The 16285-nt window shown below is 38.9% G+C and overlaps 1 protein-coding gene across 22 annotated transcripts in view; it reads right to left on the minus strand.

Annotated features, from left to right (window-relative positions):
* Window positions 1-16285, minus strand: part of FARS2 (phenylalanyl-tRNA synthetase 2, mitochondrial) — a 231587-nt gene that overhangs the window by 164972 nt on the left and 50330 nt on the right. For all 22 annotated transcript variants that reach the window (XM_053964222.1, XM_053964376.1, XM_053964060.1 and 19 more), the window contains 2 exons: window positions 10496-11130; window positions 958-1117 (listed from right to left, as the gene is read on the minus strand). In XM_053964222.1, coding sequence (XP_053820197.1) covers window positions 958-1117; window positions 10496-11113 — 778 coding nt within the window. In that variant the 5' untranslated portion in view covers window positions 11114-11130. The remainder of the gene's footprint in view (window positions 1-957; window positions 1118-10495; window positions 11131-16285) is intronic.

The raw sequence follows: 16285 nt of genomic DNA on the forward strand, positions 1-16285 counted from the left end.
CAGAAAAATATTCAAGCAGGCATATATAGAACCCGGTATCATTATCAATCCACTCTTGGAACTACTGCTCTAAGTGCAGTAAACATCTTAAAAGACCTTAGAAAGTAGGCAAGATACCTCATGCATTCTAATACCATCCAGTATTTCCTCAACAGAAAAATGAATCAGCTCAGAAGAAATAGCATTAATGTAGCAATTTTGACTCAGTCCATTTATAAATTCAGTTCCTGAAACTGAAAGCAGGTACTCCTGAGGAGAGAATACTCCATTCATATACACATCCATTACTGTTCCTCATTCCACTGTAACTACCAGAAAACAATTACTGTTCAGCTTGATGTGAACTTAGCAAACATGGTCTGCCCTCAGCTATAAGGTTTAATTTATCTGCACAAGGGATGCAGCACATGGACACACGCACCCCTTCCCTGCTCCTGCCCATCCCCATGCTGCAGGTGCGGGATCTGAACACTGCCCAGCTGCACTCAAGCAACCCAGATGCAATGTTGCACCCATGCTCCATCCCTCCAGGGACACAGGAGGCCCAGGAGGAAGAAGCAGAGGGGGTCCTGCAGAGCTTTGTGCTGGAGCTGGAGTTGCCTCTCCTCGCAGGACCCACACTGACAGCCTTTAGCACACAGCTTCTGCCAGACCACTGCTTGCAGCTGGGTCTCCACACATCCCCACCTGCATTCGTGCCCACTATGTTACTCTGACACACTGCACACCTAAACATTTTCACAAAAACCTGCTGAGTCAACACAGTGTTGTGTGCACCAGTATTTAGGAAAACCCAGAGAGGAATATGTGGCCTCTTGGAAAAACCCATCTGGCTGTTTCTATATTACCAGCTGCCAGCACAACCTCTTCCTGTCTGTGTTATGCAGCAAAATCTTTCTGCAAAGCCCCAATGACTATAGCCGTGAGCAATCTGGAGGAAAAGGTGCAAGAACCTACCGTCACCAAAGATGTGAGTCATGAGCTTCGTGAGCACTTGCTTCAGGTTGAACTCCACCAGCCTCACGGCCTCCACGGTGTGACACTCCTGCTTGTGTGCAGTGCGATGGCCTTGCTCAAACAGCTGTAAACCTTCACCATCTTTAATGCTGGAGAACAACTAGAAAGAAACCACAAAAATGCAGTGTTTTTCATCAGTGACCTCCAGAATGAAAAAATAGAAAATGAAGTTTCATTGATTTAAGTGGCAATCTTACCAGCTAAGTATGCACTGTGAAAAACAAACAAAGACTGTGACTTTATACAAATTCTGTTCACTAAATGCAGAGATGAATCTCTGTAAGAACAAAAATGCTCAAATAATTAAATCTGGTTTATTTCTATCATCAAATAATATAATTAGCTATGGGAAGACAATAATTTACAAAATAAGCATATTTCCTTTTCTGATTCAGTTACTTTGAAAGTCATCATGCAGAACAAAGTACTCTGTACAGTGTATGTAAATTACACCCCAAAAACTACAAAACACAATGAACACAATGGCATTTATGAGAACTTCAACTCTTAATACTTGAATGATGTAAAAGAAATACCAAAACAACAAAAAGAACCAAAAACAGAAACACAAAACCAAAAAAAAAAAAAAAACCAACCCCAAACAAAAAAAACATCCAAAAACCAAAAAAAATCCAAACCAACAAACAAACAAAAACAGATGTGGCAGACTTGCTCTTCATTCAGACACTGCTCCCCACCACATCTGCTGCAAGTTGAAGATTTCTGTTTTCTGCATATCCCCATATGTTTCTGGCCAGGCACATACTAGTAAATATATATATCCTTTCAGAGAGACCTATAAAACATTCATTAAACAACATTGTTGGAGACTCTGTGTCTTAGGGAGACAAGCAGGCCATTTTACAATCTAAAGACTATTTTTGTTGGAAATCCTTACAGCTGTACAAAACTCCCATATCTGGGTTGAAGTCTTGAGGGTTCTTTCCTACTCCTCCTCCTCTATCTTCCCCTAGTCAATCCAGCACACACAGAGGGAAAAAACATGCACTGAGATTTTCTTTCCATTAAGCCTCCCAATGTAAATAGTTCTTATTCAGGAGTTGCCACAGATAGTGTGTTAACAACTCATGGATGCCCACAGAAGTAGTTTTAACTGCAGTTTGATGCTTTCAGAGCACTAAATGCTCTAAACAAAAATTCAAGTGAGTCTCTGGTATTCCACCAATGCTAGATACAATTAATTAGGACTAGTTTCTAGCACATTTCCTTCAGACACAATGAATGAAGAGTCTGAGTTTAGACAGGAGGTAAACTAGCGCCATAGTGGATTGAAGAAATACAGAAAAAAAAAAAAGAAAAAACTCCAGTAGCATTTAACTTTTTATTGCTAACCACAAGAAGATTACTGGCAGATTTAGAAAACATTTCTTCTCTTAATCTCCTTATTGTGCTGCAGAAAATACTAAATTAAAGAGAATGTATAAATACCAAATAAAATTATTCTCCACCAGTCTAACAAAAATGCCCTTACTAACCAAAAGGCAGCAGCTTGACAAACAAAGTATCACACTTTTAAATAACAGATTCTTTATTCAAGTGCTCATCTGAAAGATTAACCCCATTCTTCTTACTGACATTAATCTTACCTTGACTGGAACAAGAGGATAATACCCACCCTACAACTAACTTGCTGTCAGCAAGGCAGATCGGTCACCCAGCATGGGTTTTGAAAGCCAAGGGAATTCAGAGAGGCCAGCATTAGCCTAGGGAGGATAATTGTCTTAGGCTCACTGGGTGGCCAGTGGAGAGACACAGGCTCCCTCACAGAGGAACAGAGTGGCTAAATTAGGTTCCTGCTCTGCCCAACCCTACACAGGTAGCTATTTTTGCTATTGACTGACTCACTCACTAAACCAGAAACACCCTTCAGGCAACAGAGGTGTTCCCTCTTTTGACCAGAATACACTGTATTTTCAAACTATAAGGTACATTTGTTATTTTACCTATCAGCAGTATTTTAGGACATGAATCTCTCTTCCTCCTCTTCCCCTTCACTCCTCCCTTTCACTTAAGACTGGCTCCTCAGACCACTGCAAAGAACAGACAGTCTGGACACTAGCCTTCAAAACACAGCATACGTATCAACAAGTACATAGAAATACTTTTCCTTACTGTTGTATTATTTCTGAAATGTTGATAACACAATTACAGTCTAAAGCAAAATTCTATTTCAGTGGTTTATATCAGATGTGGAAACAAAATACATGCAAAAACCATTAAATACATTGAGTCATAATGCAGCCCTGTCACCTGTCTGAGCCCTAATCCTGCCAGACCAGTCACAGGCACCATCTCCAAGTGCCTCCAAGTCATAGGCTCCTTCTCCAAGCCAGGGCAAGGGTCCATGCAGCAGTGTACTGAGCCAGGCTGGGAGATGGCTCCAGATGGGCAGTAACTCAGGAGAGGGAAGAAACTGAGGGATGTGAAAACGGTGTTAGTAATCAAATATCAGCACACTAGCAGCTCCAAGAGATGAGCTAGCACATGGAACAGGGCTGGGTCACTTTGGGCACAGATATGACTATAGTCCAGTTCACACAGGCTCTGAAAGCACAGCCATAGGGAAGTCCCTGAAACAGGCAAGACAACAGCTCCCCCTTACAGTCAGGCACCGAGAGGTATTCTTGTATATACCGTATGGTATTCTCCATAGAGACTCCATCAGCTGCAGATGGGATTATACGAAGAAAAAAGTAGAGACACCTTAACGTTGTATTAATATTTATACCTGACTTCCCATTCACTGGCATTGCTATGTCAATACGAGCAGCTTTAAACCGATTTCACTACAATGATTGAACTGTGCTAAGTACATGTCTTGCATTAGAAACAGTTCAACATTTCTGTATACATAAAGCCAGGAAAGTCAAAGCTTGAATAAAATGAAGAATCACCTACAGTCGCTCCTTTTTGATGTCAATTTTTCTCAAGCACATCTCTGAACAAATGGAGAAAAAGAATACCTAACATCTTGCATAAAACAGTGACACATCCAAGACGACATTTTCACGTACATTCATTCCTTCAGCGCAGACTAAAACAGTATGCACTATCTTTTGTATTGAATACAATCAGTCACTACTACAAGCAGGAAAGAAATTTCCTGTAGCCATAAATAGAGTACCTATGTGTCTGTCTAGTGTAAGGACAAGAAGATTTTTGAGTGAAGGTGTGCAAAACATTGAATATTGGATCACTATGAAGAAGTCAAAATAACTAACACTTACCAAGATTTATCAGGATATCTGACTGATGCTGCATTACAAAGGAGAAGGCAGAATGGAACTGAAGTGACCTAACCATGTGACATGAAGTTTACTCACAGTTTAGCCATAATAAAATTAAAAATAAACTAAAATTTGGTAACATGTAATGGCAAGAAGACAGAGTTTTAACTGGACAAGTACAAACAAAGCTATGGTCCTTCAAAAGCACATTCCAGCATTTCTCATCCTGGTAGAAGAAGTCACATTTGTGATTTAAACAAAGACCCCAACATTTCCTCAATCACTTGACAGACTTTTTAGTATCACATCCCTTCATTATCCATACATTTAGTATTCAAAATTAAGCGCCTCTTTGCAGGATGGCATTCATAGTAGGTTTCAGATCAGAGAGATCTGCAACTGTATCCTGTCTTTTCACAATGCAGTTGTGTATTTCTCCTGCCACTCATGCATACACCAGTGATTTAGATAATGAATAAATCATGCTCATGCACTTATATTCTCAGACAAACCAGCATTTAAAATTATCTCTATATGAGGATCTGCACGTGACTACACTCAACCTTGCCACACCAAATGCATTTTGTCTCACTGCCCTAAATAAATCTCTAAAAATGAACCAACAGCTGCATTCTGAATCCACTTACAAATAGCAAAACCTTTCCACAACATTTTAATGTGCTCTGGAACTCAAGACTCAACCAGTGGATCAGGAATGATGAAGATGATGCCACCAACAGATAGCTCAAAGAGAAAACCTAATTTCAGCAGCAGTCAGCCCCCAAGGTGTAACTATACACCCTGATGCAGCCAGTTTCAGGTACAAAAGAGATACACAGCCCATGATCCACATGACAGAAGGCTCTTCACTGCACATCAATAAGGATCTTTGGGGGCAGAAAATGGCAAAAATTACTTCAACGTATAAGCTTGGAGGTGGTTACCCTAATTTCTACATCCTTCCATTCTAGTTCTCCAATTACAGCAAAGAAAGGTAACCTCTGTTGTTTTTTGGGGGTGGAGGGCTGGCTTTTTGGGGGTTTTTTAAACCTAATTGAAGTGTTTCTGTAAGAAAAGGGAAAACAAAGATGTTTTCAAACCAGAAAAGAAATAACACTGCTACACAGATACCTGAAATAATGAGACATCTACCATAGACTTCTGTTTCTGTAGCAGTAGAAATTCCTTGACTTTTAAGTACCTTAGACTTCCCAAATACACTCTTGGACACTTTGCTCTTTTTTCCTTTTCCTACACAATTTAAATATTGCATTGAATAGATGTAACAGCTTTATTCTAAAAAGCTTTGTTGGTTTGTTTGTTTTTTTAGCTGGACAACAAAAAGACAAAGTCTGAAAAAAAAAATGAAGTCTTTGCAGTAAAAGATGCACCATCAGTTTTCAAACTTCCTAGACCATGGATCACTATGAAAATCTAACAGACCTTCTGATGCCCTCCACTGTCAAATTTTTGACTAAAAATAACAAAGAATACAATCTGGACCCTCAGATCAGTGAAGATCTATTTATTATGACATGATTTACACACCTCAACTTGGAAAATACTGAATAATACAATGTTCATCACTTGGATTAATACCAGAGAAAGTGAAATCAGTTCCACCTAAACTAGCCAGGCTCTTCATTGTGACCACTCAGTTCAACTGCAGTTTCAGGAATAAATTCACCTCAGAATATTCTAGCAAAGTAATGCTGCTGCTCCTTTTTTTAACCAAGGTGGATCTAGTTCAAGTGCCTCTGCTCCTGTACCAGCCTCGCCACTCCCTGTGAGAAGGAGGGACAGCTCTCAGGCTCCTTGGGACCCATGCTTTGCTCACAATCCTATCCATAAGTTGTAGAAGGCTAAGAAGGGTTCCTTTCCTTGATCATTTAAGCCTTTTAAAATATTTGTTCCTTGGTGCCCAGCTAAATACTGCTATTATGATTCCCTCTCACACTCAAAAGCACTCCCAGACAAACTGTAAAAGCTCCAAATCACTCCATAAAATAGGTTGATCCCTGGAGCACTATAAATTGATTTAAATTCCTTTACATATGAGGATTAAAAAAAAGGGACTGAAGACAGGAAGGAGCTTTTCTATTATACAATGTCAGAGCAAAAGCACAGTGTCCAAAGCTGCAGTAACATATAGGACTTTTGAGAAGTCAAACCTAAAGACACAAGTTTTCCAAGGGGAAAGCCCGCATGGCACTTGATTTAAAAAAACCCCAAAACTGCAGATGAGTGGTCAATCAGGAGTTCACATCATCCCAAACCACAAGAGAAAGGATAGAAGTAACATCTTTTTCTTTTTAACAATACACCAGGAATATTGCCAAGGTACTGAAGTAAGGGAAGATGAGGAAAGGAATATGTATTTAGATGAAAAAGATAAAAAAAATCTACTAATCTTCTATTACCTAGAACAAGAGTCTTTACATTTCAGGATATAAACACTAGAATTCACAATATTGACTTTTTTTTAAATTATATATAGTGCTTTGGAGGAGCAATCCTTTATCTGTAACTATTTACCCTTTTTCCATTGCGTCCTAACAAAAAAGTCCCTATTTCCACCATAAGCATTCCAATGGAGAATAAAGATGTATCCCTACCACATCTAGCACAAACAAGCCTGATGAGAGAATCATTTTTTCATCTAAACAACCTTGTAGTGACCTCCACTAGAACAAGGTTACTAAATTAGAGGAGCAATTCCTGTGTTTTAGCATCTGTTCCCCTTAAAATTTATGTGTAATTCAGTGCAGGCTATAAAATACCGTATGAAGTCTCCTTCAAATGTGTAAATATTTTTTGTTATCAACTGAAAGCTGTTCATTGACTGCCATTGGGTTTATATTGGCTCCCTCTTCTGGCTGACATGCACAAAAGTGCAATATAGTTGAGATTTTTTTCTCTTTTCCATAAATTATGGAACTGCACCTAACGCAATGGCATAGCATGGAAATAATTTCTCTTCTAATCCACCCAGGAAAACTGGCCAGTTCAAATCTGACTACAGCAGTATCAAAATTGCCACTCCAAAGTACTAACCAAAAGAAAAAAGCCATACACCATAGAAGGAAAAAAAAAAAAAATCAAACACCAATTAGAAGAAAAACAGGAATGTTAGAGGAAGTGAATACAAAAGGATATCATTTGGGGGTACTGTTTAAGAAGAACAGCTCATTTTATGCTCAGAATTCTGAAGCAGATTTGGGAAGCTATTTTTTGTTTTAGCTGTTTATATTAGTCAGTTTCTAACTGTTCTTCTATTATATTCAGAAAATAATCATCTAAAATACTTTTAAATATATTGAAAACATTTCTAAATGTATTTTCAGATGTTCTTTGATAGCAGTCCAAAGACATTTTTTAAAAGTTTATGAGAAATTTAAGCATGAATTAGTCTAACTTTTAGCAATGAGTTAGTTTGGGATACAGGAATTTCTTTAGTACTTTAATATTTACACTCATACTAAGCTGCAGAAATGCATCAGTTACCTGCCCATCTTTGAATTATAGATTACTTCTCTCTTTAAAAAGTAATCAACCAACCATAATGAAAAAACATACAGCCGAAAAAGCAAATGGCTCACAAATATATCAGAAAAAAATACAATAAAATTGCCAGATTTAGTTTGTTTTTCCAGATCTTTCTTCAACAGACTGATTTTAACTTTGATATAAAGAATGATGTTGAAGGCTTCCACCACAGGACAGGAGTTTTAACCTAGTCATGACTACAGAATTCGGTATTTGTAAAGGAAACACCTTTGTACATCTACATCTTTTGTATCCTGCCTAAAATTTCAGCTGAAGACAAATTGACTTTTCCCCCACACCTCCTACACCAAGATTAAACATCAAATTCCTCTAAGTTCAAGTTCTTATAAAATCACTCTAGGCTTTTGTTTTTCCTCCTCACATCTTCTTAGGTCTGCGGTCATTTACACTGAGAAAACAGTGAACGATAAATGTAAAAAGCAAAGGAACAAATTAGAGCAGCCAACTGACAACAGCACATAAAATTACTGCATTGGCCATAACATGAAATGTACCCAGGGTTTGTAGCTAAGAGCTAACAGTTTTTCCCTTGGTTCCAAAGACTCTGATCCTTGGAACTTGTGCATATTTCCTCTCACCAGAGACTGAAGCCTGGTAAGGAATGAAAGTCTGAGACAAGGGTAACAGGCCCTGACAGTCACACGTTTCTGCTCAGTGGGTTACAGCTTAAACTTGAGTATAAATAAATGACTATCAGAGTATTTCTCTCATGTAATATTACCTCTATTTAGTCTTTGTTCCACTCAGACAGTTCCTTCTGGAATTACAAATGTGGATTCTGAACAGGCAACCAGAATACAAAACACAGAAACAGTCCCCAGTGAAATTTGAGAATTATACATTCATTTTTTTCCACAAGGCTCTTGTGATTATGACTGTAAAAGGGGGTATATATTGAAACAAACTGAAGCAAAAAAGGACGCATCAGATCATGCTCAGGTTTATAATTTTTTATGTTGCCAATAAACAACACTACGCATCATACACCACACCACTATTCTTTCTTCATCACTATAGAAAGCTCTCCAATAACATCTCAATAATTTTCTTGGGGAAAAAGAAAGGAGAGAAAGTAAAGAATCTCCAGTGCAATGAATTAGATTGTTAAACACTGTATGTTTCTAGATAGAACATGTCAGTGAAAACATTTCTGTAACTCTGTTCCCAGTTATTCAAATCCTATTATTCCTATTATTAAATTTGTAGAGTAGGAAGAAATAGTCTACCATTAGGACCAAAATTTCTGAAGGGGTATATTCATAAACAAATAGTTCAGTTATTAGATCAATCACACCCAAGGTTGCAGAAATTTCATCCTGCAATAATGTTGATGTTATAATTTTGTAGCAAGTAAAATATTTCCATCTGAATGACTGAACTTCTGTGCAAGTAAAAAAAGAAGTTGTGATGAACAAAAATGGTTAAGAAATGGTATTTTCTTAATATAGTATTGTATACCATATACCTGACTATATTCATAAATAGGCCTATGGGAAAAGAGCAGCAAACAGACAAGGCTGGGTAAGTCTGCAATATTTCCGTTTTGTGGTTACCAAAGAAGCAGCTGCAGGCTGTGTTCAGCACCACACAGCTTCAGGACACCTGCAGAGGCAGGCATGAGTTCGCAGTGGAACAAGGAGCAGCCACATGGGGTGGCTAAGTGCAGTGCAGGCAGCACAAGCCCCTTCCATCACAGAGAAAAGCAGTGCTCTGTGATTACCTTAGTTTTCCCTCAGGCATCCAAAGGCATCAGGCTTCTCTGCCAAGCTCCTGTCACCCGTTGGCAAGCATGTTAAGAATAGTCTACATCTCAGTATTATTAGAATAAGCTAGTTTTAGTTATAGAACTGTGAATTTGGCAGTATTGCTACAACAATACACAAATTATACAAATCAATTACTATTTGGAAAACAAACTGGCTTATATTTACCACTGATCAATGATGCAGCAGAGTACTTAATGACACCCAGGCATTTGCAGAACATGCAAGCTGTGCCAACAAAACATATAAACTTAAAAGTCCTGGACATCAACCTAGAGCTCTTCAGCTGATGCCTCTGGACTCCAATGGGTTCGCTGTGTATGCACCACACACACAACTATTGGCTGCAACAGATGAATCGTTCAGTGCAGCTTTAGGATGAGATGAAGAATGGAAGAATTCCCTAGAAAATGACATGCATTTATAGCCAGTTGGCTCTATTAAAAAAAAAAAGACAACAGTGAAAACTGCACTGTGGAAGTAGCTGTAACAACTCGCATCCAAGGAGTCCTTCAAGAATTAATTTGATAGAGTTTTTGGTAAAGTGATCTCACCAGAAGAGAGTTGTGACAGAAAAGAATTGAGTTGTGCAGATCATTAACTGAACAAGTCATTTCGTTTCAAATTATGTTTCACTTTGCTAGCTTTCAATAATATTGTCTTTCCATTTTTCCACATTTTCCTGGGGAATTTTATAGTTGTTTTCAAATTCAACACTTTCACAAATTAAAAATATTGCTATATGATAAATCACTTGATCTTTATCAATGTGCAGCGTAACACTGTTGCTGTAACATGCTTACAGTGCACGCACCTCGTTTATGTGAAGTTTGCTTGCAGCAAACACAAGACCAAGCAACTTACCCAAAATGTCTTTCACCCCAGCTAGAGAATTCGTACCTCATGGCAGGAGAAGAGGCGCACTCCCTCCATCTGATGGAAGACAGGGTAGTGGGTGTTATCAATCGTGTCTCGGCGGTAGACATCTCCCACTGCCAGAAAGGCATCTAGGCCAGAGTGTATCAAGTCCCACTGATGAGCTGATGTATGTGCTCTTAGCATATGGTCTCGATTCAAGTAATAGTTATCCTCTTTCCTTCTGCTGGCATGGTTTTGTGGGATAAGTAAACTATCAAAATTCTGCTGGACTGTAACCACCGGAGAAAGACCATCGTACACAGAAAAGAGTGGAGTCCCACGGCGTCCTAGGTAATGTTTGTAGAAGTGCTCCTTCACCTGCTCCTTGATTAGCCACAAAGGGTGATGTTTTCTGTTGTGCAAGTTCTTCCCCACCTTGGAAAGAATCTTGTCTGTGACATTGCTGTAGTCATCTTGAGGATAAGATTTACCAAGCAGTTCCACAGTATTTGAGCAGGGTGACGTGGCAGCAAAATCTGAAGGTACAGACTTGGATGAAGAATGTCTTGAATGGGTGGGAATTCCTCTTACCTTTACTTTTGATGATAAAGCTGTTTTAGAATACTTAGCTACTCTCATGAATTTCCAGAGCATTGCCATTGCAAACTTTTTATGATCTAGAGAAAGAAAAGGAATTAAAAATATTTGAGTTAGGAACTGCAATGCTGCTACAAGAATTGCTATTATCTTAGGGATAGATAAATCCAAATGCCTGCTTGATTAGCATGACAAAGTTCCCATTATAAACCACTCTTTTGACTTCAGAGGACGGAAAATACCCTTGTGGCCAAATTTCAGCTAGGATATTTTATTCGGTTTTCAGGTTTCTGCATGACTGTACCAGTATTAATGACTCTAAACCTAGCCTGAACCCCATTCCAGATGATGCTCTTTAAAGATGAATAAACACCAGGCCTTCTTTGAAACAATATTTTTCATCCAGTTAAAACACGTGGCAGTAACGTAATAGTATTTAAGAGAAACTCGGAAACTTAACAGTGCCCTTCAGCAGTCAGAACTCGCTTATAATAAGCAATTAACTTATTGCTGTATCATCTCCTCCATTAGTAGAAGCTGCAGAATATGCTCCACATCTACCTGATGCATGTGGCATGCACTCACTATGCAATCATCACTAATTCTTATTTAATGCCAGACAAGGTTAAGCCAGTTTAACCTTTCAAACTACTGAACCACTATGAAAAAACAGATGGCCAGACAAGTCATATATTTATATATAAACAGCTTATTAAATTCACATATGAATATTGCACAAGATTCACCATAAAGACTCCATAAAGTTAGAACCAATGTTAGGATTTTGCAGTGATCACAAAACCCCTTTTTCCATATGTTCACCAGGATGGCTATTTGCACAGCTTCCCCGGTTGAACAGGGGAGGCAGGCTTGTCAGATACCAGGAAGGCAAAGTGATGAGATTCTTCAAGTTGTCTGAACCGAAGAACTCATTTCCCATCAAAGGGCCATCTTTACACATCCTCCCTGTTCACAGACAGGCTTTGTGCTTCATGTGTACACAGCTGCATTCTCTGTAGAGTTCAAAAATAATTCCAAAACCAAAGAATTTTGACAGTGATGAACCTTTCAGTCATTCCATATGCATAAGCCCATTCTGAGATGAAAATTTATTTGAAAATCTATGGTTGGGCTTCAGAAATATTACCAAATGTCCCAGTAAAATAATCAAGCATTAAAATTTGCTTATTATGGAATGGGAAAAGAGAGGCATTAGAAGTTAAGTGACCAGGGAAATGCATCTACTACAAACTGGCTTGTATTTCTCTATGAACCAAGAATTACAGGGCCACAGGTTTTCTGAGTGAAAGAATTTTCTGTGAAAGTCATCTTAAAAAACTGGGGGAAGACAGAACATAAGCAATAATAAATGCACCACAGTCTTCAAGGGATACAGTCTTAAGGATTACAGTACCTAGCTAGCTTTCCACAGAACATAAGAAAAACAAGTGTAAGTAACAAAATAAACAAGGTGAGACTATTTTTCATAGTCTCACACTTCAAAATATGCATGCAAATGAACAGACATACTAGACTAGAGAGTCCCAGAAAAAACAAATCTGTAAAAGGTGATGAGTATGGTCGCATTTGGCTTTCTTTTTTCTGGAGTATATCTAGAAGTTTTCCATTGGTCTGTTTCCTCAAGTCATTGTATCTCAATCAACCAAAATAAAGGCAAGTTGGGTAGACAGAAATTAAATCTGGTGGGGAAGTGTAAGATTACTGAATATTTTGTTTAATCCTTTTCCTGGAAGAATACCTTTAGAAATAAATGACAGCTATAAATTTTATCTAGTTTTGAAACTTTTAAGAATGACTGCCTTTGGCAGGGGGGCAGTTAAGAGTTTACAAAACTATTTCATCAAATTAGCTCTTGAGAATGTTCTTCAATAAATGAATTCATACAGAGATCTGAAAACACTCTGACAGAGGCTAAGCAAGGGATCGTCCTTACATTTTGAAAAGAGACCCCATTTTCCTGAAACATACGTTCTCCTTCATGGAAAGTGAGTTCTCATTTTCAAACAACTGCTTGAGATATCCAGTCCTAGTCAGATAATGAATTCAGCTTCCCTTAAGTAAATATCACCATCTGCCCATACATTTATTTTTCTAAAAACTTCAATTAAAAACTTACACATAACTGTAATGCACAAAAAAACTCCCATACTTTATCATGATTCTTGTGATGTTTGCTGCTTTCTTAAATATCATTCCTCTGAGAATCAGACAACCATATGAGAAGCTTAACTTCAACATAAACAGTTCTGATTATTTTAAATGTATGGAAAAATAAATAACATGTACCACAAGTATTGGAGGGGGGCACTCTTCTTTGTTTAAGACTCATTTTTAAGGGAGATTCTAGTATACACCTCTTCAAGGGCTTACCTGATTATATTTCAGTATTTGTGATGAGGAAGCCTGCTATCATTTTCTGATAGTTCAGAAAAACTATCTTTTTTCTAAGCAAGTGATATATACTCACAAACTTGCAGAGGAGAAAATCCTCCAGAACTTGTATCAGAGTTTTCATTCTAACATTATGCCTGTGCCTTAAATAGTTGAACGGCATTATTACCTGCATTATTATTCTAATTAAAAGCAAAATTTGAGCAGCAAATAATGTGAGAAGAAAAAAAATTAGTTTTTAGATGAGTTATCCAATGTCCAAGTACCGCAAACAACAGCAAGCAAGCACTAAATGTGCCCCTAACATGGTGTCACACAGAGTTCCAGAAACACTGAAGTCCGATACCAACACTTTGCTGCTTCCCTCTCTCACCAGAGTCATGTATTCCTCTTTCAGAATCATTACAGAAAAATGGTATTGGACTTAGTTCAACTCAACTGGTGATAAGTTACTTTTGGGCAGAGAAACCACAGAGAAGAAAGTAAAATATGTTTACACTCTGCAGACTGTACACAGACTCTTCAAACCAAAGTAATGTTTACCAAGGCAGAGAGCAACACTGGAAAATAAAGACATCTCCTCACCTTTCTTCTAGCAATAAATACCTGGTGTTAAGAACACACTAATTACTTACGTTCTCTTATAATAAACAGAAATTTATGCATTTATGTTTATTTATTTCTGTCTATGTTTATCTAAATGTCTGGAAAAGCAGTTTAAATTTATCATGTTCTTCCTTTATTTCCACCATGCTTTTCATTTGGCAGGGAAACAAAACCGTTTTCTGTGCACACTGACAAAACCTGAATCCCACAGCAAGGCCTGCCAGTCAGCTAACAAGTACAGCGAGCCAAACAGCAGCAGCAGGTCCTACAGTTGAAAACAAATACATAAATGGGAAGTAGACATTGAACAACCACCACTGGCATCTACAATCCAAAGATGGCAAAGCCCCTCCATCAGCATCACCAGCAAGTGCTGCACTCTGGGTTTGACAGTGGCTCTGGCTCCCACCTGGGAGCCAACCCAGGCCTTTGGATGCAGACACAGGGCTTTGGAAGCAGGCTGCTCTGCTGGCAGCTCTCCGTGGGGTTTCTCAAAGCTCTGTAGGTGGACATGCAAGCACCAGGCCCAACACCTCCTATTACACATGCCCTCAGCCAGCACCACTGATACATTCCAGGGCACCTCAGCAGCTCCCCTGAAGCTCCATGGGCTCAGGTTGCTGGACCTCAATCGCCACACTGAGATGTCTACTACAACTCTAGTCTTGGATAGGAATGACATCATACATTACATTATGCCAGTACACTTGGAACCATGCTTGCACCTAGCTCATGCTTTTGAGCAGCTCCAAGGCAGACCAGAGGACAGGAAGTGGCATCCACGCCACCCGGGGTGAAGGCATAAGAACAGCCCTGTCCATGCTGTGCATAGACCACACACCAGTATGACCACACCTGCCAACATCAGTCCTGTATCACAGACCCTGTGACACTTCTACAGCAGTTTCAGCGGATGGGCAAGGCTCCTTCCTCCTCCACAGAAAACCAACCATTCCCCATGCAGCAGCCCAGCAGACATTACACATGTTGAAATACACCACAGTCAGGAGCCTGACAACAGTGAAATAGCAGACAGAATACATCAGAAAAGAAATACCATGGTTTTGGAGCACACATGCAAAAGGCAGTTTGATTCGATAAGGGATCATACTGCTGTACGGTTAAGGAATGTCCTTTCATGTCTAAATCCAGGTTTCCATCTCATAGTGCAGCAGGGATTAAGACAGTATTATCACAGCTGCAATGCTATTTGTCACAATTCTTCACTACCCAGCTGAGGCTTAGGAAAGAATCGTAGACTCAGTGAAATTCCTCCTTACACCTGCTTTGAAAAAGGAGGAGAAAAGAGGGGCAGTTTAGCACAATGAAAGAAGACAGCGCTGTGCACCAACATGGTTTTATTCACTCACCTCTCCTGTAAAAGTGGAAGAGGGAGAATGCTCCTTTTGAGCAAACTGGAACCCAAACGGGCCAGCTTGTGGGGCCATTTGCTCATTATTTGCATCTGTGAGCCAAGGGCACCCTCGCTCCTGCTGACCGCTTTTCTCTCTGCCCTGTGCTTTTTACAGCTTATGGCTGCAGAAACACAGATGGGCCACTGCATACATAAACCCAAGTACATGATGGGTTTGAAACCAAAATTCTACAAAGATGAGAGTCTGTCTCCTATCCAAGAATAGCTAATTAATGCAAGACTCTGAAGTGCCATGGAAAATGTTAGAAAAGTTGGGCTGCCACCATTTTGTGATGTGACAGCTTTTATCTACCGTATGTGTGGGGAGGGGAGTTCAACCAACATAGCATATGTTAAAACAAAAATTATAAACATATGTTAGGCTGCTAAAATTGGACATTTACCAGTCTGCTTAGCAATTTAGCTAAGCGTTGAATTTTAGTTTTGAAAACTATGTAGGCATACAGCAGCAAATATCATTGTATTGCCATGGCCATATCTGCCTTGCATAGGATAAATTAATTTGCATGCAAAACTAATAACAAGCTTGGATTTTTTAATGCTCATTTTAAAATGATGATACATTGTTGCACACCAGAACAGACTTCTACTGAGCATGCTGAATTTATATAATACACACAGACTTCTGAAATAGCCCTACAGATAAATTAGAATGGATCCATTTTAGAACCTGACCTTCCAAGGGCAGAATATTATCAGATATCCCTGATGTTGGCTAAACACCATTAAAGTCTTCATGAACTACAAAGCACTGGCAAGATAATACAGCTTTCAAGTATTTG

Source organism: Vidua chalybeata, chromosome 1 (genome assembly GCF_026979565.1).
Source record: "Vidua chalybeata isolate OUT-0048 chromosome 1, bVidCha1 merged haplotype, whole genome shotgun sequence".
NCBI classification, from domain to species: Eukaryota; Metazoa; Chordata; class Aves; order Passeriformes; family Viduidae; genus Vidua; species Vidua chalybeata.